Source organism: Tinamus guttatus, unplaced genomic scaffold (assembly GCF_059628265.1).
Source record: "Tinamus guttatus ecotype Peru unplaced genomic scaffold, ASM5962826v1 Tinamus_guttatus_pri_ptg000327l, whole genome shotgun sequence".
Classification (NCBI taxonomy): domain Eukaryota; kingdom Metazoa; phylum Chordata; class Aves; order Tinamiformes; family Tinamidae; genus Tinamus; species Tinamus guttatus.
In genome coordinates, this window is record NW_028288861.1 from 6,367,860 (window position 1) to 6,392,632 (window position 24,773).

Below are 24,773 nucleotides of genomic sequence, written 5' to 3' on the forward strand. Positions count from 1 at the left end.
AATTGTTCATAACTGTTAAAATTGAGCTTCAGTTCTTCCGATGTGTTATTTTTTGGAAAAATTCAGTGCTTTCTGTGATTTTGTTCTGACTGGAAAGGGAAGAAGTTCTTCATAAGTTCGGATGGGAGAAGGGATAACGGGAAGCTCCTCCCAGCCCTGCCAGACACAGAGCTATCTCCATAATTCACTCCAGTACTGAACTCGTGCTTCAGAACACAAACTTCAACCACCACCATTCCTGGTTGGACCTTCCTACAGCAAGAAAAAGACCATCCCTCCTAAAGATATGAATCATGGCTGGGACCTAGAAGTCTGCTGCTTGCATCTCATGTAAAATACTATTGACTAGTTTAGAGAGGCCCTTTTATTTATAGGGTCTGTTATACTGAGGTACTATTTCTAGTAGCCTCGGAGAAAAAAAGATATTAAAAAAAAAGCAGAATCTCAGCATAAGGGGGTCAATTAGCCCTTCAATTTCTCAAACTGTTCTGCAATACAGGTATCAGTTTTACACAATAACTATATAACAGGAAATACTGTTTTTGCTGTTACTCTATCAGTCATCATGGAGAAAAAAATACAGGGCAACTGCACTATATTCTGTGATCAAAGTGCAAGTAAATCTCTCTCTTTTTGAAAATGTATACATTTACTTTACTAATCAGATTCCTAAACATGGAAGGTGGAACTTCCATATGCTATTTTGACAAGACAATGTAAATATCTTCATAAAACAGCAGCAGTCACTCTAATGAAGGATACATCTCTTTCTGTGAAAAGAAACTTTGATAAATTATGTCAATCAGATAAAACCTGTCACTGTTTATGGCATGTGCTCTAGTTGCTCTGATTTTCACTGTTCAAACGAAAACAGTAGCACACCAAAATTGGCTGATGGGATCGCAGCAACAACAAAAAATTACACTGGTAATTTTCTACACACCTTTTGTTCTTGGAGGGAGAAAATGTATATAATATTTTTTAAAAATAATAACAAGTTCAGCAACTGTAGACTTGGTGATTAAGATGTACAGCCTGGGAATATTTTCTAGTTTCTCCCACCCAATTAGTCTTCATAAATAATGGACATAACTATTATCAAAAAAAAAACTCATTTATGACATTCATTTTTAGAAGCTATTTGGAAATTTTCAGATGAGTGTCAGTGTCAGCCTAAGAGATTTTGGGTCATCTGGAGTTGATGAATGTGTGAATTCCAAAATAGGATTGCAGTGCCACTCTTGTATGTAATCCTGGCAAGAATCAGGACTCTGTTCCTGTCTTTCAAGAAATTTGCCTGTTGTAGGGACTCTGGAAACTTTAGAGTATCTAGGTTTTTTAATAGTGCACATGCTGGATTCATCCTTGGGATCATGCACCCTCAAAGCTCTGGGTCTTTTGGAGCTATCCCCCTGACAGGTCTGCATGAGAATGGGAAATCAGTGGTTTCCATCTGCCTCTTGGGCAGATGACTACAGAATTTATTTAAATCTGACTCATGCTCTCAAATTCGGTCACTCAGGAGGCAGCTCCAAGGCAGACGGTGTGCTGCTACTCCAGGTGCTGTGTCCTGGAGGTGACGATGACAGAACCAGGAGTCCTGGATCAAAGCTGGGTCAGCTCTGAAGTTGAGGCAGGCTGGGAATCCAGGCTGGAATGAGGACTCCCAGAGCATCCCCCTCTTCCCTGTGCTGCAGTTAACACGCAGAGCCCGGGAGGCCCCTGGTGCTGGGTCACGCTGTGCTGCGTGTCCGTGCCAGGAAGCTGCTTCCTGACACTGATGTGCTGGCAGCTGCACTAAAGAGCGCGACGTCGAGAAGAGGGCGCCCCTTAGGATGGGGCATCGTGTTTGGTGGCGCATAAACACGTGCATGTGCATAGGTTAGCTGTGAAATAAATCACAAGCTCCTTTTAATGAGATCGCTGTAGAAAATTAGTACAGGTGACAGAAAGACTAAGTCAAGAAACAAGTTTTTCAATCATTTTGTTTTTCCAGATTGAGTTAGAGAAAATCAAGTATAATTAGGATGACATTTAAAGTAATATAGGAATTGCTGCTGTCGAGCAGCGTTCTGTAAGAGCCTGGTGCATCAGAGAAAAGCAGCTTTGGTTCACCCCCAAAAGAATGAATTAGATGAACTGCATAGCAAGATTTAATTTGGAAAGAGATTTTCTTAAGTGAACAGGTAGAACTGTAGTAAATGCAAACAATAACAAATGCAAATACAACTTATACTAGCAATACCAACGTTGCTGATGCTGAATACTTATGGAGTGCATTAGGGAAAAAAGGGGCAAGGACTGGTATACCTGCTCATTGCTTTTAGTATTTCTAGTTAGATATCTTTCCTATTCAAATGTTTTTATACTATTTTTTTCTCATGCCGTTTGGTATTCTCTACCAATTAAGTGTAGTGGTTAACAGAGAGATCAATTAAATCATCTTACTATTTTTTGTATTGGTCTAATTTGTTTTACATTGCTGGCTATTACATTTATTTTTTCTTGGTTATTGATTATTTGCTCTGGCTTAATTCTACCATTTATTGTACTCTTGAAACCACTGCTTATTTCTGCTAACAGTTTATACTTTCGAACAAAGGGATCTCAACATTTTTAACATCTGCCAGTCTTTCCTTCTGTAGCAGTAATATGGATTCTTTTAATAACTGTAGAACTCATTCCCACATATTTTGCAAACAGGGAACAAAATTTTTAGGTAACTTACCATATCTAATTTATACTTCCAATTTTTTTGCTGAGAATTATAACTTTTCCACAGTAGTATTTGGATTTACTTGCCATTAAATCACAGTTTATCAACAAAGAATTTCAAGTGTTACACATTCTTCTTCTCCTTCTCTCCTATATTATCACTGCAGAATGTTTTACAACATCAATGAAAGACAGTACAGGGTACAAAACACACCACTGCCATCCAGTACTACTTGTTCATGCTGAGAAACAAAGGTCAACACGATAAAGTGTTACTCATTCAACGACTGTCTCTACCATTAGTTACCTTCATCCCAGAACCAGTGTTAGTGCTTCATGCAGACCTAAGGTTAGTAAGAGACTAAAACTTTAAAAAGATGTAGTGGTCATTTCTCAGTCAGTGTGTAATTCTTTTTAGTGTGAACAAGGGTAACAAGGAAAGTTTGCATACAACTTGGTTACAAGCTTAGTGGTCTAGTGAAAGTAATAGGAACAAAGGTTTTTTTTTGGACACTTTGTCTTACCTTCAGATAAACAGAACTGATATTTAATGATCTAAAAGAGGGGAAATAAAATAAATGAAATAATCATAAGGAGTTCAAGAAATTTCAGAACAGGAAGGCCTTCAGTTACTCATTTTCTGATTTTCATATTAGTAACTGAAATGCAGTATCCACTTATAAACCAGATATTTTACTAGAAAATAACAATAACCTTAAATACAATTTTGTGGATCATAACCTGAAACAAAATTGATGACTGCAAGGCTCTCAGCATTCTAATTTAAAACTTTATATTCTAACAATTTAGTAATTTTAAAACCTTATTATCAAGAAGGTATGCATATGTTAATGAATATATCTGCTTGAACTAGCCTAGATGAAGTAACATCACTTTCAAGGAGATTTTATATAGGGAACATGATAAAATTCACGGTAGAAAATCAGGCTCTGGATACTATTCTGAAACATTTTCCCAAATCTTAATGCTAGGCATCAGTTCACAATGCCAGATAACACAACGAGGACTTAAAGGCATCTTCCCCCAGGATTCTTCTATATGTAAATACAGTCTTTTAGATTAATAGCAACTCCTAATAACATGTGAAGGTTTGAATTTTTACCCTTTATAAGTAGGGATACTGCATTTTAAGTGAGATGGTGTAAAAACAGTTCTTCACTGTATTTCTTACCTGTCTCGGAGGGCAAATGGTGGTAAGGTGCTGGACAGAAAACCTGAGCAGCAAAATCCTCAAAAGTTGTAGGTTCTAGGTGATGCTGGACAATTGTTTGCAGGTATCGTGCTCTTTCCTCATAACTGATTTTGCCAAGAATTAAGGAGCAATTTGAAGTCATATTCTATAACTGCTAAATGTCAATGCATAGTAATTTAGAATTCTTTCGTTAAATGCATAATTTCTGTGATTACTTATAATTTATTTTAAACCTTTATGTAACTACCTTATTACCTGATGCACTGAATTAATGTCAACTGGAAGATAAATGTGATGAATGTGAACCTTATGGCTCAGCTATCTCATTTTCAAGTCTTTTTTATTTTTTTTTCCTCAAACAACAGCAACTTAAATTACTCCGTTAATTAACTGATTTGGCTGTACACTAGCTACAATTAAGTATAAACACTGAACAATTTTTAAGAGGTATGGCATAAACAATAATGTTAGCATTAAGAAAATAAATAATTTTACGCTTTTCAATAATAAAAAAAAAAGCTTCCATAATCCTTAAACACACACATGCAGTTAAGATAAATACATAGCTAAATCTGAGTATTGGGAAAAAACACCTTGTGAATTATGCCATTAAAACAAGCAAGAATATTTGTAAAGAATCTGCAGGACTCTTAAGTACTGGCTAACAGGGTGTCGGCAGGGCACTGACAGCAAAATACTGTACTTCTTCCTTTTCACTGCATTCTCCCTCTCTGATATTATTGACAAGAGACTGGTATCTTGAAGTGTTGTTGCTTTTGAAGAACCCACTCCAGGCTTCTTGTTCCAGCAGGCCTGATTGCGCTGTTAGCACAGAGAGAGCGAGAAAAAGAGAGAATATTTCTGCTGTTCATGAAAGCAACTATGGAAATGGCTGTCAAAATGTAGAGCAGCAGGCAGCAACATACAATTATCAAGAAAAACTACCATGCTGACTTCATGCCATATAGTTCCTGAACTGAGAAATCAGTTAACCTTTTCTCTCACAACTTTTAAAGTTCTCCAGCTGGACTCAATATGTTGAACAAGAGAGGCCTTCCTAAGCTACCTTACGTAACCACAAAATGATCAGAAATGATTCCATGGCATTTACTCTTGTGTATGTTTTTGTTTTCTATGTTTTACTTGCAGACAGTGAGATACTTTTCTCTTTAGATACCAACTTTCTTTTTCTAAGCAGCCAAACAACCAAAAAAGAATACCATGCTGTAGAGGAATGTACTCAAAACAATTCTTAGAAATTTAGAGGTTCTGATTTTAGGGCTGTTATTTTGGAGGGTGGGAACACAGAGGAAGAGACTCTACTGCCTCCATTTCACCATCTGTGAAGTAGAGATAATATTATTCTATGTATACATATTTCTAGCAATCCAAACATGAGAAGTGCATTGCAAATGATAAACACTTACTAATAACAAGGGCTAACATTTTAAATAAATGATGATACTATTTTAAGTTATGATTAGCAATCCTCATCCCTAAATTTCAGTTGAAAAAAGTATCCTTCATCTTAGCTATTGAAACCTTTTTTCAAAACTTAGAGCACTGTTCCTATAAGACCACTTTTAAATTGTTTTATATACAATATTTACAGCAGATTCTGCATTCTAAATATGAAAAAGATGTATAAAGTATCTGAAACAATTTCATTCTGAATAAAAGCATCATCATAGGTGACCCTGCATGTGCAGGAGGGTTGGACTAGATGATCTCTAGAGGTTCCTTCCAACCTTAAGGATTCTATGATTCTATGATCATAGTATTCCCTCAGATTACAGCTAGACATATTGAAACTATGAAACACCTTTTCCTCCAAAACTTGAGTCCCAAATTCTTTCTGCATCCTCAGACAGCTGAACCTCAGAAGAATTCTGAATCTGGAGAATCTAGCAATGGGACAAGAGAAAATACAAAAATCTTCCATTGTAAAGATTCTTCCATTGGGGGATAAACACAGTATTGAGCCTTAACACGGGAGAGTAATATAGCGCAGATTTTAAGAGGCTATGTATAAGTGTTAGAGGATGAAACCAATGGTTGAAGTCTAAATAATACTACATATCTCACAACTTGTTGAAAAGCACTTTTTTCATTGGGGGAGATTCACAGCTGCTGAATTTTCTGCAGTTAATAGAGTCCTTTGATTCACAGCAGTGCCCCTTGCACAAAAAATACTGGCCTTTGTGTATTACCAGAAACTAATTTTCTATTTGGCTGAAAAGGGAAAAATGGGGTTATTGCTTCTCCCTCCTACAGAGCTTTTCATTATGCCTGATGCACTCAACTTCTAAGCTCTTCTGAGAAAAAAAAATAACTGAAGAGGCAAGAGGTAGAAAAATGAGCTTGTTAGCACATTAGAAGTGAAGTATCTTGGTGGGCCCTAGAAATTCCCAGTGGTGTGTTAACTTATCACTCTATGCATGCTGGCACTGATAGTCTCCCAATTGATCACTCTCTTTTCGCACCAAAGGTGCTGCCAGGAAGCAAAGGCTGAAGGCCCACAGGAGAACAGGCTGCTATCAAAACAAGCTGTTTTTAAAAGTCTGCTTGAATGGGTAAAATGTTTCATGAAAAAGTAGGGTGGAGACACCTACCTGCTTTTAAAATGGTCTACTTTCAGAGGTCTCTAAAGGAAACCTTTTAGTTTATCTTATTATATCCAAAGCTTATACACAAATAAGGCAGAAATGAAGGAAAGTTACTACTTTGAAAGCGACAAGGACATTCCTATTCTCCAGGCTGGGCACCTATCTCCTAACCAAAGAAGTCTTAACACAGATGCTGACTGAGGAGAATAATGCACACAGAGAAATAAGAAATAACAGAGGAGACAGGCTTACATCAATTCTAGAGGGTAACTCAAATGTGCACTTAGTACAGTCAGAGAAAAACTAATTCAGCTAGCCAAGTTGCCTCTCTTTCTTAACAATTGACAAAACTGTCTGCAGCTTTTTAAAACAGAACCTCACTTAAAAACAAAAATTTGCTGTGAAAGTCGAGTCCAAAGTTTGCAGTATTCTGCACTAAGGAGTGACATACTCTTAGAAGAACCCCTTTTCTGTATTAGAAATTGAATAGCTGAGATTTGAATGCTTATATCTTCTATTCATTTATACTTTGAAAACATTCTAATATTGAAAAACTCCATATTTGTATGCTCTTGAGGCTGAGATAATCTAGTTTTACACTATGTTTGAACACAACTATCTGCAAGAGTGGCCATAATCCCATAGTAGTTAATTTCTACATTGCTTCTAATAGGCTAGACATTTATTCCTTTAAAATGCTGCTCTCTAGGGAAGAGTTATTAGCACCTATAAACTGAGTGGCACATACAAACTCAGAGGCTAGTAATAACAGGGCAATGCAAGCTATACTCTTACTGCGAGTGGACGTTGCCACTGGCATCAGCAATTAAGATGGAATGGGAAGGATGCACGGACTAACCAGTGGAGCATCTGGCACACAGTGACTAAAACCATAAACTAACAATGCTGGGAGCTTCCTACCGCTGAAGGAAGTGCTAAATGGAACAAAAGGAAAACAAAGATTAAAAAAAAATGTAATATACCTACATTAACTAGACAGGTACTTCCCCTAATTTATCATCTAAATACTTACATATATTTAATCCACCAAATGCATAACAAAAAAATAAAGATTTGCTGAAATGACTCTATTATACCTTTTTTTTTTTTTAAGAAGTTTTGTTATGAAAAATATGCTGTGTAGGACATATGTATGTTCATACTAGCCACTATTCACACTTCTCACTTCCATCTGACTGTATCTTGCATCTGTCTTCATTTATCATCTTTTGTTTAATGGTTAGATTTGAACTTCTAAGGGACAGAAAACCTGTTTTGTGCTGTATATCATCTCAGTATAATGAAATTGTGGACTATGGTATGGATACATATGGACTGCTATAGTGAAAGTATCTCTCTTTCTTTGTCAATTCTATGCATCTTCATCCACCATTTTCATCATTTCCCTTCACACGCAAAGCAATTCTTTCACACTGCCTTTTTTTTTTTTTTTTTTTTTTTTTTAGCTGTTGCCTTGACATCCTAAAATTTCATGGGTAAAACCTGTTCACTATCATTTCTCACATATCTCAGGGGCTAAGCCTTACACCTTCCTTCACACAGACTCCAAAAACTCATGTACTTTCCTTTGTCCAGCCTCTCCTACTGGTCTCCACACTTCAAGTATTTACGCTGAATATATCTCCTCATAATCATTTCCACAGATGTACAGTCCTATTCAAATAGGCTTTCTATCTTCTTATTCAGATCTCTCTAGTTTTAGCCCAAAGTCTGTCTGTAAATTGTGTCACTGAATAATAAGTATTGCAATTCACCTCTCAAAATAAATCAAAATTCCCAAGAGATGAATTAAGAAACTGGCACTTCACAACTCAGTAATCCATCTTCCATCCCTTATATTACTAAGTGCTAGCCTTGTAAAAGGGTTGGAGAAGAAATTCTAGTGCCTTCTCCAAAGACCATTTGATACCATATGCTTCCTGAGCAGGGACTAGAATTAAGGGACTCTCCTCTCTCAGACAAGTACCATAACCACTGGTCTGTTCAGACAAGCATATCCTTTCCCTGTGATGCAGAGGATAACTTATTTTATGAGAAGAAAATCAATTTCAGAGGACAACTGTGAGCGCTATATTACAGAATGTCCTCAACCCTGATGGTTATGACAGTCTTGTAAGAGGCATTAGACATGGGCTCAAAATTGGTAGCTACTCTCTCATTTCCTGTAAGACTTGTTCTCACTAGCGAGTTACCTCCTGCCATGCTGGCATGGACTCCAGTTCAGCGGGCCTGCTCTCAAAACGCTGCGCTTGGCTGTCTAGCAGGTAAGGTGAGCAAATACCTGCTCACTGGATGAACTCGGTACCTGGCTCTTTGGGTTTTTGCAAAAACGCAGGCAGTTCTAGCACGTGCTGAAGGTGACAGACTTGCAGAAAGAGACAGCAATGAAAGTTTTAGGTGCTTGTGAACTTCAGAGGCATCCAAGATTAAGCAGCTGCTGGGTGCAGATTCTTATTACTAATATTTAATATACACAGGCACCCATAAAGGCCAGTAAGGATGACTTGGGTCAGATGAACAAAGGAGAAGGTTGCCTAAAGATTTTGTAAGAAATATACAAAAGGTTGTACCAAGATGGATTTCATAAGCAACTTCTGTGAGGAAAAGATCATGCTAGAGTGCCTATTCCTCAATAGAAACTTAAAAACAAAAAGGGCTAAAGAGATATAAGGTTCATAAATACACCAAAATGGTGATGGGAAGATATGTAACCTTTGGAAAAACTGAAACATCACTACTACTCTTATCCACAGGAATTTAATTTATAAAGTACCTCAAGTCATCAATGGCAGAAAATCTATTAATACTTTCCCCAAGTCTTCCAGTCAAAAGAAAGAACAGATACTTTCAGGCACAACAGTAAAATGTTATGCCTCAGCTTCCATTGTGGCAGGTGATTTCAAGATGTGTAACAACATCAGTACAGTTTCAGGAAATACCGTAAATTATGTTGTTGAGTTGTATGATGTTATGAGTTGTAAGCCAAATAATACTGCAGACATTTCTACAAACGTACTGCTGGGCTGGTCAAGTCCAATAGACTGACAATACAAACTTCTATTTAAAAAAATCAAAATTATAAAAAGGACAAATTATGAAGATCTATGAAAGGGAGGAAATATAGGGGCTCTTCACTCATTTTTCTCTACTACTGTGTCTCTTTAGAAAAGCCTAGCAAAAACTGAAATATGAGAAACCTCTGTGAAAGTTTTATTCACTAGTCATGATGTTTATTTACACAAACACACAACATACAAATATGTATTTATGTTGTGCATGTGTGCAAATGTAAATGTAGCATATCACTGTATTGCTGTAGATTGGAAGGTGGTATCACAGTACTGGAAGTAGGTAGTACCTGAGATTCTCTGAGTCCAGTGTTAGGATAAAGAGCATGTTCTGCTGATAGACCTGGAAATGGCCCTTTGAAAAAGCCAGAAAGTGCATTTCTAAATAGTGAGATGGACTTTCTCAGGTTAAATATGAACTACTGTCAGGAATATATGTACAGTTACATCCCTGGTAGTTAGTAAAATCATTTTAAGAGGACAACGTACACTGACATGATTGTGAAGAATCAGCCAGGTTTTTGGAAAATAATTCAGAAGAGCAGAAACCAAAGCATTGGTCCATCCTTAAATGGAAAATGAAAATCCTATACCCAGAGATATTTGATTGTTGCAGCTATACACACATAGAAGAGTATGAGTATTTTTAATTGGATGTCCACAATATGTACACAAGTAATTTATGAAAAGCCACATAAAATGGCACCCTTCTGCTTATGTTTGCCTGCTGATCAAATGTAGAAGCACATTTCTACACTGCTAGGAAAAAACGTCTGAAGCAAAGATTCTTGTCAACATTTAAAAGTTTTTTCCATGATACTCTTTGACATAAAAAATAAAACAAACAAAACCCCAGCAAGGCACACTGCGCAGCCTACACTGGAAAGAGATTTTAAGCGTCTTGTTCCCTGGCCTGAAAAAAGCCTGTATGAAAAAAAGCCCACAGAACCAATCGCTACAACTGAGGTATTTACAAATGAAGAAAGTATCAACTTTATCGGACAGGTTCTTCCTAGTAATAATTTTTGATATAAAGATGTGAAAGGAGGATTGCCTACAGTAAAGAGATAAGTAGAAAAGGTTAGGACCATGGCTTTACAGAAGATGAAAGAAAAACTTTGTCATGGCAGACGGGACAAAAGTCAAACAGAGTAATGGAAATTTTTTTCTGAGAAATCTCACTCTGAAAGAGATTGTGCAGTGGTTGTCAAACCCGCTGAACACATACTGAGTCACTGCAATTTGTACCCTTTGTTGGCTCTTGGAATTAAGGATGTAAGTTGGGTTGCTATTGATCCAGTGTTGAAAACCCTGCAACAAGCAGCGTTTTGTATGTAGGTGGGTGATCAGTATCAACTGGCCACACTGAGAGGAGTAGTTAAAGTCCTGTTTTATTCTGCAAAGTGACTCTGTAGAAGTGGCATCATGGTGTTCCCTATTTATTGCATCTCAGTGATTTCCACATCTAGTTTGCACAGTATATAAATAACGACTTTTTTCCTTCCAGCTGCAACTTCTACTAATTCAGGCCAACTTAGTATCTGAAAGTCTGCCTTGGTTCTTTTCCGTTTCTTAAATACTATCAACATTGAGAATTGGGTATAAATATGTTGCTCTGTGCATCTGCTTATACAGATATGCTGTAAATGAAAGCTGATTCTGCATCTGCAATTGGAATTTATCTGCAACACTGGTGATTCATAAAACAATCTTGTTTAGTCATCTCGTGCTTGATGCCAGTTCTTTAGATCAAGCAGAAGAAAAAAATTACTATCCTTAACATCATTGAACGGGTGCAGATCAAAGAATTTAAAAATATCTTTTCCTAAGCTTGTTTTTTTTTTCTATATAAATCATATATTCAATATCAGTGAAAGCAATTTTGCAGTAGAATGTAACAGTCTATTTTCTCATTCTAAAAAACTGACCATAAAACTCAAGAGGACTCAGCAGCTATATTTTAACAGTATTTTAACATGATTTTTTTTTCAAAATTATCTAAAAGACTCTATTATCCAAAACCACTAGTTTTAAAAAGACATGCATACATATGACAACTTACTTACTGATATTTTATTAAAAATCAAAAAATTATGAAAAATAATGCTGGCCAAGAATATGTAGGTCAAACAAAATTAATATGTAATAAAAAATATCCTTAATAAAAATATTTTATCACAAGATGTAACTCCAAAAGGGCTTTCTGAGGCAACGTCCGAGATACATATTTGTTCATGGGGGAAAAAAAAAAAATGGAATATATGTGTATAAGGTATACTGCTACAGGTGTACCTAGCATTCTAAAATTGTTTCCAATTCAGTTACTTGCATCTTACTAAAAGAGGAACACAATGAAAATGTCTTCTTACTTCTAGTAAAAAAGAAAAGAAAAAAAAAGTACAATATGTTTTTTAATAAATTACAAGTTACTGGGCAAATTACAATATGGCAATAAACACCTTTGCCATTTAGGACACTACTTCCTTTAAGAACACTTATCTTATAGATAAAGGAGAATAATTCCAGTACATCTACATTATGGTAGAGAGTTAAATTTCTTCAAAGTAAACACAAGATAGATGAAGTTACAGCCACTGAATGCTTCCAAGTCAAAGCCATTGTCTTCTGCCTAGTTTACTAATACAATATGTATGGGAGGGCACTGACTTCATCTACATACATGTGTGAGCTTTTAGAGAGTAAGCACTTTCAAAAATGCTAAATTATTGCAATAATTTCTAACTGGTACTTAAATTCTCCCTGAAAATCCCAGTACATTAAAAATATTGCAATACAATCCTTCCATGAATATCCTTGATATATTATTTTTATGTTGTTCCATCCATTCTTATAGCTAGCTATTCTTCACGAAGAAAAAGCTGTGATTTGTCAGAGCAGACAAAGCTGGGCTTTAATCCATCCCAATAACCATATTGCCAAGTCTATATTGTTTACATTGCGTCTCAATTAAGAGACAGGCAGGACACCTGGTACTTCTTTATCTAAGTCCCACAGGCTGCCAGATGACTCAAAATCCATAACAGGTGCTAAGGCAGTGTGAGTGTAGCACCATTAGCACAGGCTAGAATTGGATAAAATTTGGACTGTGCTTAACCACTTACCACACTCAATTATGAAATGAAAAGTGTAACTGCTCTGCACGATGCTCCTTTTCTAAAGTTCACACAAAGGCACTTTCAAAGACATGCTGAATTAAACTGCAAGCCTACTGGACTTAACATAAATCCTGACTGTAGTATGAACGCTCGCCAGAATGAAGCTATATGAAAACACCCAACTCCTTTAAAATAACCGTATAAAACATTACGATGAGTTTATGCTCACTAAATCAAACAAATGCTAATTCTGATCATCTGCTTATGCAAAACCAAAACAAAACAAACCCAAACTGATGTTCAGAGTAATTTCAAAGTTAAGGGAACAATTACTGAATTAATATAATTTATGCAATACTTCCACTGTGGAGAACTCAGAAGTTATTTTAAGGGCTGGGGCAAATTCAAGCATCTGGATGGATTTTAGCACAACAAGGTTCAAGTGAAAAATTGAAGAACAAAAGAAAAAAAAGAACTGAAAATCCCATTGTAGATCTCTCATCACTGAGAAATTAAACTAAGTATTAAGCTTAGACACTGACAGAACACACCTCACGAGAAAAAATGAGTATCAGAAATTTTACAGTGGGCAATTACTTAAGAACTATCTGTATCTAAATGTGCAGTAATCAAATTAAGTTTCTATTTAATATTGTAATTATCAAGAACACAAAATAGTGATTTTATTACCAGAGTAAGCAGTAACAAAGTACAGTAAACTGTCATTTAAGACAGTGTCATAGTATCTACGATAAGCAGCATATTGGCTTAAACTAATGCACTATATGCCTCTAGGGAATGACAGGCTCAGAGACTGGGTTTTAACATCAGAATCTATCCATTAATCTTGACTTAAATATAATCTACTCTGCAGTAAGAGGAAGAATAGGCATTCAATGAATTATCTGCTTGAAATATAGCAGGAACGTATTAACAGAAACATGTAGTATGAAATCTCAGTTTTGCTACTGTTCATTGTGTATTTCTCATTTTACAAACCCTGAATTGTATTTTAGCATGAAATAAAAAAGATAGTAAGATCAAATGGCTAATGTTATCGGAAAGACCAATACCTCAAGTCTATAAAAGATTCAATTTAGTGGTTGTGTGGTTAAGAGACTAATGGTAGCATTTACAAATAACCCACTTGTTTATAGTAACAGGCTGCAGAAGTGAAAACAAAACAGTGAAGGAAACAACACTGACGTCTGCATGCAGGCGGAATTACTACTCTAACTTCTGGGGAGGATTTGTCTTTTTAATGTTTCCAAGATAGGCATCAATGGACTCTAAGATTTGTGTGTTATTTATTTTGAAGCCAACTAGCCAACTAGCCTTGCGTTAGGCCTTCAGAACAGCCTACACCAGTCCCCAACGTAGTGTGTCTGCAGAAGATGGCAGGCTGTAGGAGAGGCAAGGAGGCAACAGGCTAGAGGATGAAGTTCGTTAAGGATGTTGCAAAAAATGTACCTATCAGAGATGCTAAACCAATGCAATCATCACTCCATTCCACAAATAATGAAGATACCATAGGTGGAAGGGAACTACTAATGCCACAGTTAGGGAGAGGGATTTATCTCTGCTCTGACACTTGGGCATTACATTGCTTTAAACTCAAATAATTAAAATTGATGTATGCAAAAACAAGGAAGCAAAGCTCTTTGCTCTCTGATATTAGTATGAGTGCAGAAGCCCACCGTTTTCATAATCTCAAAAGCGTAAATTTCTGTCTTAAATCCTTTTGCTACATAAATAGAGATAGTCATTGATGAGAGAAACAGCTATGAAAACGTCTTTGTTGAAGGCATCACTGCAAACTATAACACAAGTTTACTATTATAATAACTCAAAACATTGTCCAGTACAAAGACTACCTGTATGGAAATTAATTCATCTGCAATTTCATATGACACAGTAAAATACTTCTCGCAAGGAAATTTGGTCATTAATCCCAATATATATATTTAGAAATTTTATAGCTACCTTTCTTTCTTTTAAACCTGAGCATTTTCTCATTAGTCTGGGTTGCTGCAGTACATCTATGAGATAATCTACTTCTGTGTCTCTTCAGACGGCAGCAAAGTCTTCCTCAATTTCTAAAATCAGATGACAGGCATCTTTTATTTAAAGGAAGACACATATTCATCCTCCGTTATTTCCCTCTTTCTTTATTCTGAGCAGCAATTAGCAGAGCAGCCCTTTCACCCTCCTGCCCAGCGCTGTCAAGCTGTTGGGAGCCGCTTGCCGCAGCACAATGGTGCTATTGTGAACCCGGCCTGGGCTTCCTTCCCACAGAGAGTTAAATGGGCAGTTCCTGCTGCCCATGATTGGTGTCCAGCGAAACAATACTTAAGAGCCAGGTTTCATCAGCTCCACGGCAAAGCAGTGAAGCCAGGGAAGCCAAGCCTTCCTATCATGCTGGACCATATGCCAACCCTGCTGGCCCCAAAGGTTTATCACTGAGAATCAGGATCCATCATGTCCCCTGTGAAATTTCACTTCACATACCTTCTGTGAAATGCATGGCTTTGCTGAAAAGTGACCTTTTTCCACAATTGGCAAGAACAGATGGATGGTAACTATGGTTTGGCAAGCAGAAATTAAAAGACTTTCTAATAGCCTGCATTCTTGTATGTATGGGAGCAGAAGCATTAGAAGGAAATAGATATATATATATAGATATATTTATAGATAATAGATCTGTGACCCACAGATCTATTCAGGCGCAGTTAATCAGCAATTAAACCATGTTCTCCAGTGGCTAAGTAGTACATTGTGATTAATTTGATTGGCCAGGCTATGATTAGGACTCATGTGCTTTGGACTACCATATGGTAATTCCAATTATGGCAATACTAACTTTTAATCCTTGCTTTACGTTAGTTTCTTCATTTATTTTTTCTATTAGATTTGCAGCACACAGAGAATAAACTATACTCATACATCTTTATTTGTTATCATTTTGACCTGTTTAATTAGTGAATACTATTATATGAAGAAAATTCTATTTCCACATAGATATTTTAACATATTCACAGGTATTCTATATAAACTTTTTTTTTTTCTTTTTTTTTTCCAGCAGCTGAAATGCAGCCTTGCAGGAGAACAAAGAGGGCTTGTCTCTATTTCATTCACATTTTATTTGATGCATATATCACCTTGTAAACCCTGCAGAATAAAGTATGCCCTAACCATCCTGATTACCACATATAGAAAGATGCAGAAACAGTTTGCCAATTTCACTTGTTACAAATAATCATCAATGTTTCCTCCCTGTTTAAATAACAGAATAAGCCACACAAAAAGGTATATACTTATTCTTTTCATATGTATAGCTTGTAGTGTTTTAACATAAAAAAAAAAAAATCTTAGTTGTTTTTAAGTTCCTTATTTGTTATTCAAATGACCAGTTCAATTCAATTGAATTCATGACCAGAACAGAATTAAATTAACAAATAACGCTCTTTTTTTGAGGCATAAAAACATGGCTTAAATAGTTTAAAAAAATTAAACCTTAGAATAATACAGGAAAAAAAATGTTTGATCTTCTCAGGTTTTATTCCCAGAGTTCTAGGATCTGCTAGAGAAATCTGTAAGAATTTTAACACCTTAAGGGGGCAAGAGTCTTAACACATGAACAAGAGGCTTTTGTTACTGAAAATGTTTAATTAATTAACAAGGTTAAGTAGGTATTAACAAAAAAAACCTGTCATCTTGTGTTAGGTACAATGGGATCACTCTGCATAAGATAGAATCAGGTTATCTTTGTCCTTCTAGTTTAATGACTCTCAGCCTTTTTTTACCCTGTACATTTTTGTTTTAAGGAGAGATATATAGACATTTGAAAACATTTTATGAGAGACTGCTCTATTACCTTCCAACATCCATAAATTTCCTATCTGAGAAAGAACCTCCACCTCTCAAGTGACCCAAATTCAAAAGTTCGTAAAGCACTTGACTATTTTTTGGGGAGTCCACTGACATCCTTTTATATTAAATCAGAACTCCCATAACATAAACCAATAAACCAAAAAGCCTAGCTGTATTTTAAACAAAAATGAGCTGAACCGATTTCCCCATTCTTAGATGAGTAGATTCAATTCATTAAAGAATGTAGTTGAAAGAAACTCAAGTATATTTTTCTGAGGTACAGGAAAAGATTTCTGCCCCTGCTCCTCCCCCAACTTGGATACAATGTCAACAGAGTACTCAATGTTTTTGTAAGTGTAATTATTATAGGAAATTGTATTATTACAGTCAAACAAATTTGTCTCAGTTGATACTTCACTCTCACCACTTTCAAGAAAGTCTTATGCATTTCATTAGAAAAGAATAATTAATAAAGCTGTATTACTGATTCAGAACTGAATTAGAGACAGCAATATTATTACCCTCAAACCCATGTGCTTTCACTATACCTCTTAATCGTTACTCCTAGCATCTTCAGGTAGTGCAGATCTGCAGACAGCACATAAAAACTCAAGGCAGGGAGAGGACTACTGAGGTAGAGAAGGCAGGCTCTGTGGGATTAGAAGCAAGGAGTTTATGGAAGAAAATATACTTCCTAAAACTGTTTTTAAACAAAAATGAAATATTTGTGTGTGTTCTGAAAAAAAATCAAAAACAAAATCCCTCACAGACTATATACATGACAATCTAATACATTACAACTATAGAAGCAGTACTTCCAACTTTTGCATTTCATTTTATCTTAGCATTAAAAATGTATTCTTCAGAAGAAAAAAAAAAAGCAGCAACAAAGAACACTGACTGAAATAATGTGTATGGCCCTAACACGAAAATGCAGTAAATACAGCAGCTTGCTACAACACATCTGCAAGTACTTCTGAAGCAGTTATCTGAAGTGTCCGTGTGACAAATACTAAGATAAGAGTTTAAAAGCCTGATAGGTTGTTGGTTCAATCAGTTGTCTCTAGTGGCTAAAATCAAAGGCATTTAAAGTGATGCTTTGGAATTATTCATTGCAAAACAATCCTATTCTTTCAACAGGTAACTAATAAACGATGGCTGAGAACAGGCTTGCACTACCCCTGAGGTCCAATTGCTACTCCGAACACTGTCTACTCTTGCTCCCTGGTGTTGCATTTTAACTCTAATTACATGATCAAGCCAATAAATTGGACTCAAGGGACAAAAAAACACTACAAAAGTATCTACCCTGACAAAACCAGAGGTTGCAAAAAAGTGCACTTCAAACAGAAGTGAGGCAAGACAAGACAAGCAAAGGAGAGGTATCAAAGCTTGAAAGACGGTCATTAATACTGACAGATTACTGTAACTCTGGGTGCCAAGATGATCGATTTAAGTAACATATGCCAATCAATACTCTCCTCATTTACTGAGCAACATTAGATATATAGTTAGGTAAGATGTCCTCAAGATAGGATTCAAACTATACCTAACCAGCATATATAGCACAATTTATGCTTTGGAATCTTAGCTGATTTCATTACACACCTTTTGGGCAAACAGTGATGCTCTTATCCACACAAAAGTTAATTTTACATGGTTTTATTATATGGCATTGCCACTACTTACACAAACGTTTACAATCTGTGTGTTTAAACCACACCATTTTTTAGCATAACACTGCAAAATACTGATCTTCAACAAGAAGATTCTTAAGTGCAGCAATTATTTAAAAAGTTTTCCTTTTCTTCATTAGTGGTTTGCCATTCTGAGTACTTTAGCTAATCATGGTTTGCAAGAAAACGTATCTTCCTGGTATTTCTCTTACATCAGTTCCTTCTTGTCCAAATATACTTGCAACATCAGTGAAAAGTACATTAGTTAGATATGCTACTTCAGGGAAAGAATTCTATAAAGATTATCTGAAACACTATTAGTGTCTTCATACATTTATATATAGACATACATAGATAGAAATGTGCATACATATATGTTCATACATGTTCATCAAGCAAATATGAGTAATAAAATGAGATAAATGTAGTCAGAGAACCTGAAGTATACCCTTTGCTCACTATAATGATGAACTATTATTAATGAACCATTCTTTTGGTATCATTTGAAAGAAAAATTTCAAGCACTGAAGTTATCTTGAGGCAGATGTTGGTCAAGTGGGCAAAACAAATACGCAACTGCGGAGGGTTTTGTTGGTATGAACCATGTTACATCGAGCAAGAAACCTTCTTCTGTGCTACGAGTTTTTAATATAGAAGGAACTTTAACAACCCCCTCAGACATTACTTTATTCATAGATGTGACTCTCTGTGGAGAAGCCATATGGGGTCAGTGTTTTCCTTTTCTCTGGAAGACAACTGCCTGAATCAACTAAAGGAATATCATATCAAAAAAAGATGGAGGGAGTTGATTTCTAATAAAAAGGTGGAAGGAAAGATGGAGTTTCCCTAATCGTTTACAAAATAGCCTTGGAAGTTTGACCTGCTGATCCTCTTTTCCATTTTATTTTAAATTTTAAGCAATTCATGTTTTTCTTAGTTGTTATTCTGTGCTAGCAAATTACTGCAAGAACACGTAGTTCAAAACAAATACTCATCAATAATGAAATACAGCATTTAATATCTTCAAATACTGTTTTTTGTGGATTTTATCCTCTACTTTTTATGGTGGAGTGCCCACTTTTATTACTGTTATTCAATACTACTAGTAATATGCAGATTAATGAGATATTTTATGGTATGCTTCTGGTATAATACTTTTGGTACTTCAAAATTGCACCAAATTATGCAAAATTTTCTAGTTTTAACAATGAAGACTGCTTTATTAAATCTATCAGATTGACTAAGATTTATCCTGTAATAATTTGCAGGTTGAATAATTAAAACAGAACTACATTTTTGCTATTTAAATTCATCTGTTTTATATGACAAGAGAAAAATTCAAATCCAACCGATCAAAGAATCTTTGTTATTTGGCCTAAGACCATGTAGATTATAAAAAAGTGAAAACCATGCTATGGCAGTTATGGATAGGAGTCATCTATATTCAACATGTTCTAAATTTTAAAATTTCAGATTTAAAAGCTAACTGTGATTTCTTACTGTAGGTGCAGCTGTATATGGGGTTGCATCTTTAGGAGAGGGGAATAATGTAAAAGAAAAAGCACTGCAGTTTCTGAAGGGCATTAACTGAAGTGCAGATATTTTGACTGGAATAACTATTAATATTCCAAATTTTGCATGCCGTGCCCAAAATTAGCACAACAGTTGTCTCACATTTCAAATTACACTCCCATAAGGTTTCAAGAAGTTCTCCCATTTAGCCCTTCTGGTGAGGGGTACTGTTACAAGAAAGCAAGGCCACCAAAAGACAACGAGGGTCTGCAGATTCCTGGAAGGAGAAACTAAAGCAAATTCCACAGAGCAGTGCAGAAACTCCATCTAAAACGGCCATTTTCTCTCTGAAAACATCAAGATTTAAGTTAAAGCAGAATAAAGGTCACGGCTAACTAATGTTTGCTGATAAATATTTTAAAAAGTTTTTAAAAATAATTTTTTAATCTTAAAATATTACAATACCGAATCATATTCCTCAAACACTCTGAACAAAGAATGATAAAAACACAGAAGAAACCTTTTAAAATTCCTCATACAGTGAACATTTCCAAGTGTTTTGCTATCAGAGTTTAACCCAAGTGTCAAAACAATGTTAGAAAGAGGACGATGAATGACTGAATATTTGAATCTCAGAAAGACACTTCAGACCTTACAATATATTCTCAAAGTGGGAGCAGACTCTAAAAAGGAGATGAGTAGAACTTCCTGTATCCATGCAACCATTATTATACTATTCACATGTACTACCCACTGTCACATCATGATCAACGCACTAGTGCAATAAGGAAAGAGTTGTAATCAGGTTACATGAAGAGACCTGAATATCCCTGCTGATTGCAAATGACAGCTGATTTTTTCAGTCAGGCCTGCACTTGGCAGTACACTAACTCAGACGACAGATAAACCCTCCTTGGAAGTAGGGAGGACCAATGTCAGTGCCACTTATTTCATATTCCATATGCAAACATATTAACAAAGTTTCAGTTTAATCTAGAATTTATCATAATACATGCTCACCCTGATGATCTGCAGTAAGACAATGTGTACATTCCTCATAGATAGATAAGCTCAGACCTATATACCAGCTTGATCCCAAGTCAAAGAATGCCCACCAAATATTATGTAGTCCAGTGAAATAAACCACAAACCTGCAGGCAGAGCCAGTTCCATATGCTGATATCAGCTTTGAAATCAGCTCCTTCTGTTGGTCTTACACATAAGCAAAAGAGCATAAAGTTTGAATTTGATTTAACCTATTTGACAGAAGTCTCAACTGTTCTTGCCTGCTCAAGGTCCACATTAAACTGCATTTCTCCTGTACCATCTTCAAATTTGTAAAAAAACAGCACTGTTCTAATACATTAGATACTCATAAAAATAAGTAAATAAAATTAATTTTAGTCAGTTTTAGTCAGAAGACTTCTCACTGACACCATTATGTTTATGGACAAAGGGGAGGCCCTTATTATCAGTTCCCATCTTCCGGCTGTGTTTCTGCCTTTGGTCTATCTTCTGAAAAAATAGCCGTTCTATTTTTAATTTTTATTGTTTTCACAATTCTGAGTTCTCTTTTTCACTATTCCAAGTACATAGCCTAGGAGAGACTTTATCACCGAGTCCTCTGTTCCATAAGAGATATTAAATCTAGAGGGGTCTCCAGAAAAGCTATTTTACCACAGGCCATAAAATGTTTCCCACTTCTTTCTGCATCACACCAGAACAAAGTTAAAAGCTTGCAGTCGAAGGCAAACAGCCATAGCTAAACTGGGCCAGAGGAAGAGGCCTACAGGCCCTATGGTTAATCTCTGGTGTCTTCAACTCTTGCTCTTGAAGGAACCCTATTTATATTAGACTTTCAAATATCCCTAGTAAACAGGCTGTGGTCTATGTTATGGGAAACTGTCACCAGCCATTGTCACTCTTATCTGGGGGATTAAATTTCTTTTTGCCCTCAGGTCTGGCCATGGGTTGTACACTAAGAGCATGCACAATATGTTTATATCAGAGTGTTTTTAAAAACACTGAAAACTGGGCCAAACTTTGAAGGGTAGCATTTGATATTTTTGTTGTTCTCTTGTGACACAGCTGACACCTCCATAGCCTAATTCAGGCTAGGAACAGGTTGTGGGTTTTCTTCTAATCTCAATCCAAGCAAACAGATTTTAAAGAACTGCTCATGCCCCTCAAAGGTGTGGGATTAGCTAATACAAATGCTTGCATTTATAGTACATAACATTTTAATTATACAAAGGATTACATACAAGATATTTCAAAATAGGTGAGAAAGAAATTTCACTGACTAAATTTCACCCTTTAAAACCATTGTTCAGTCAACTGGTACTTTATGAGTTTAACAAGTCATATTAATCATGACTTGATTATTCAGGAATCACCAACCAATGGTACTTAATTAAATGAAATACCAGTAACACTTTTCACTGTTATCATGCTAATCATATTAAGCGACAGATACTAACATTTTAAACAGAGGTGCAGAGAGCATGCAACGTACAGCTCTAAGGAACTTGCCATTTCCTTAGATGCTGAACTGGCAAGTGATGTCTGAGGAATTTATTACAACGTCCCTATTCTTCAAAGAAGCTGAAACATACTTTTTTTTTCCCCTCTTCTAAGGACTTAAAGTTTCTTTCTTCCAAGTAAATTGTTTTTCTATTGCTCACCACTGTAGATCAATATCATGCTATAAGCTATCACTTTTCACGGTATAACGATGACAACACGTTTTAAATTCCTTGATTAAGCTGCTTGAGTAATGACAAAAAGATTGGACCTTTCCAAACACGCAAATACAATGAATCAACATCTGTCATCTACAGAAATGGTACAAACGTCATCTAATGTGATCACACCAAACACCATCCATCATTCAACTCCACTTCATCAAATTTAACATGAAAACAAAAATAAAATTATACAAGCATTAACAGTTAATCTGAGAAAAACTACAGTATTTTAAGAATAATTTAGTTTAAGAATAGTAGAACAGTCACAATACATATACAAATATCTACACAGTCTGTCAGGAAAATTAAGCATAAACATTTCTTTTGGATAAGAATTTAAACTTACCTCTCAATCACTGAATAAAAAAAATAGCATTTCTTATTGATTTAGCTAGAAGGATTATAACAGAACTCAATCTTCAGAACGGGGGGGTATGAGTAGAGTAACTTACCTTTATTTTTTGGTTTGTGAATCTATTTTTCTGAGAGCATCCCTTTCAAAATATTATGATCAGTTCCAACAGAAAAAAAAAAGAGACAGCCTCTTCTGACATCTTACAAAAAGACACTGAAATCACTTTGACCATGATATCATACTCTGAACAGAATAACAAGAAAATAGTCTACCCACACAATGGTAATTAAAATAATTTTGTTTTAAGGAATAGCGATAAGAAATTGTATGTTCTAAAATACTAGGTATAGACCATTTTTTAGCTATATCTATTCTCCACTTAATAAAAAGTTATAGTCTTCCTCTGAATCCTTCCTATCTGTTAAGGTTTCTTAAAGAAAAACACCACCATAAGAAGTCAAAAATACTTTCCCTAAAAAGATTTGATCAAAATACAGGGTGGCAGACAACACGAAGATCATATCCTACACAGACCTGCAAGGGAATGTATCTACTTTGGAAACAAGTGAAAGGATACAAGTTTTGGTATAATGGGATTAATGATTTCAAAGCACGGCTTGCATTTATAGCTGTTGCACGAACCATAATAGGAAGAATTTTTCCATTCACAATAGCACCATCGAAGAGTGGACCAAAAAATGGAACCTGAATAAAAAGTTAAGAAATTCCACATAAAGCAAGATCTTAGCCATAACAATTAGCAATCAACATTAACAATAGACCACTCAAATACATCATTTTTCCTCCCCATCACTAGATAATCAGAACAGTTATTGTACTCCATGACAGACCTTTTCTCTTGTGAACTATGCAGCCATATAACTGCCTGATATCCTTGGTAACAGATAACACACCATTTGAAGTAAATTAAGCAACCATTTGAATGCTGTGTCTCATCAAAGCTTATTTTTAACATTTTTGGCCACAATCCTAAGATGAGTCACGCACATGATGCTTATAAGATTCAAAGGTTAGATGACAATACTGTAGGTGGTAGTAAGCAAAGGAATAATTACTCCAATTTAAAAATAATGCTTCTGTGGCTTTATATATAACATGTCCATAAGGACAAAATCAATGTGTAACATTTACACAACTACTGGTAGGCGCTCACCCTTCCCTCTTTTTTTCCCCTTCAATCTGTTCTTACTTGCTGTGTTATCTATGCAAATGGATTGTAAGATTGTAACAGAACAAATCCGTGGTGAAATTCTGCATCTTAGGAACAGCCTCGTAAGAATAGTTGGTTCTTATGATTTGGCCTTACATTTTTTCCTGATCAATCATTATTTATCTTAATGCTTCTAATGATAACAATGAAGCATTTAAAATACAGAAATTCATTGGAATTGACACCATACAGAGGAAATATTCAGTATAGATACTACCACTTTTATTTGGTCAACGGTTGGTACCCTAAACCAGTGTTTAAAGAGCAGAGTCAGCATAGACATCTGAGCTTTGCTGAATTAGTATTGAAATGTCTGTGTGAAATCAAAGACAAGATGAAAACTGGTCTTGAGAGGAAGAAGAAAGGGGAATATGATACAGATGGAAAGAAGCTAGAACAGGAAGTGATTCCGCTCCCAGAGTCACGTATCAAATTAAAAAAAAAAAAGCGAAGTTTAGCTTAGTATTTAAATGAGTGTACAAAGTATTCCAGTTTTGTTTACAGTTTATGATGTTAGCATATATGTTTGGTAGGATTGGGCCTTGACAATTTCAAGTTTTTTTTACGTATGCATTGCACTCAGAGTTGCTCCTCTTCCTCCCAACCACTGCAATTGTCAAGGTAAAAGACAAGTTATCTCATT

The 24,773-nt window shown here is 35.7% G+C and overlaps 1 protein-coding gene across 2 annotated transcripts in view; it reads right to left on the reverse strand.

The window, feature by feature from the left end:
• Window positions 1-24,773, reverse strand: part of RALGAPA1 (Ral GTPase activating protein catalytic subunit alpha 1) — a 117,924-nt gene that overhangs the window by 4,562 nt on the left and 88,589 nt on the right. For both annotated transcript variants that reach the window (XM_088529283.1, XM_088529282.1), the window contains exons 38-39: window positions 23,477-23,604; window positions 3,908-4,032 (exon numbers count right to left, since the gene is read on the reverse strand). In XM_088529283.1, the coding sequence (XP_088385409.1) occupies window positions 3,908-4,032; window positions 23,477-23,604 (253 nt within the window). The remainder of the gene's footprint in view (window positions 1-3,907; window positions 4,033-23,476; window positions 23,605-24,773) is intronic.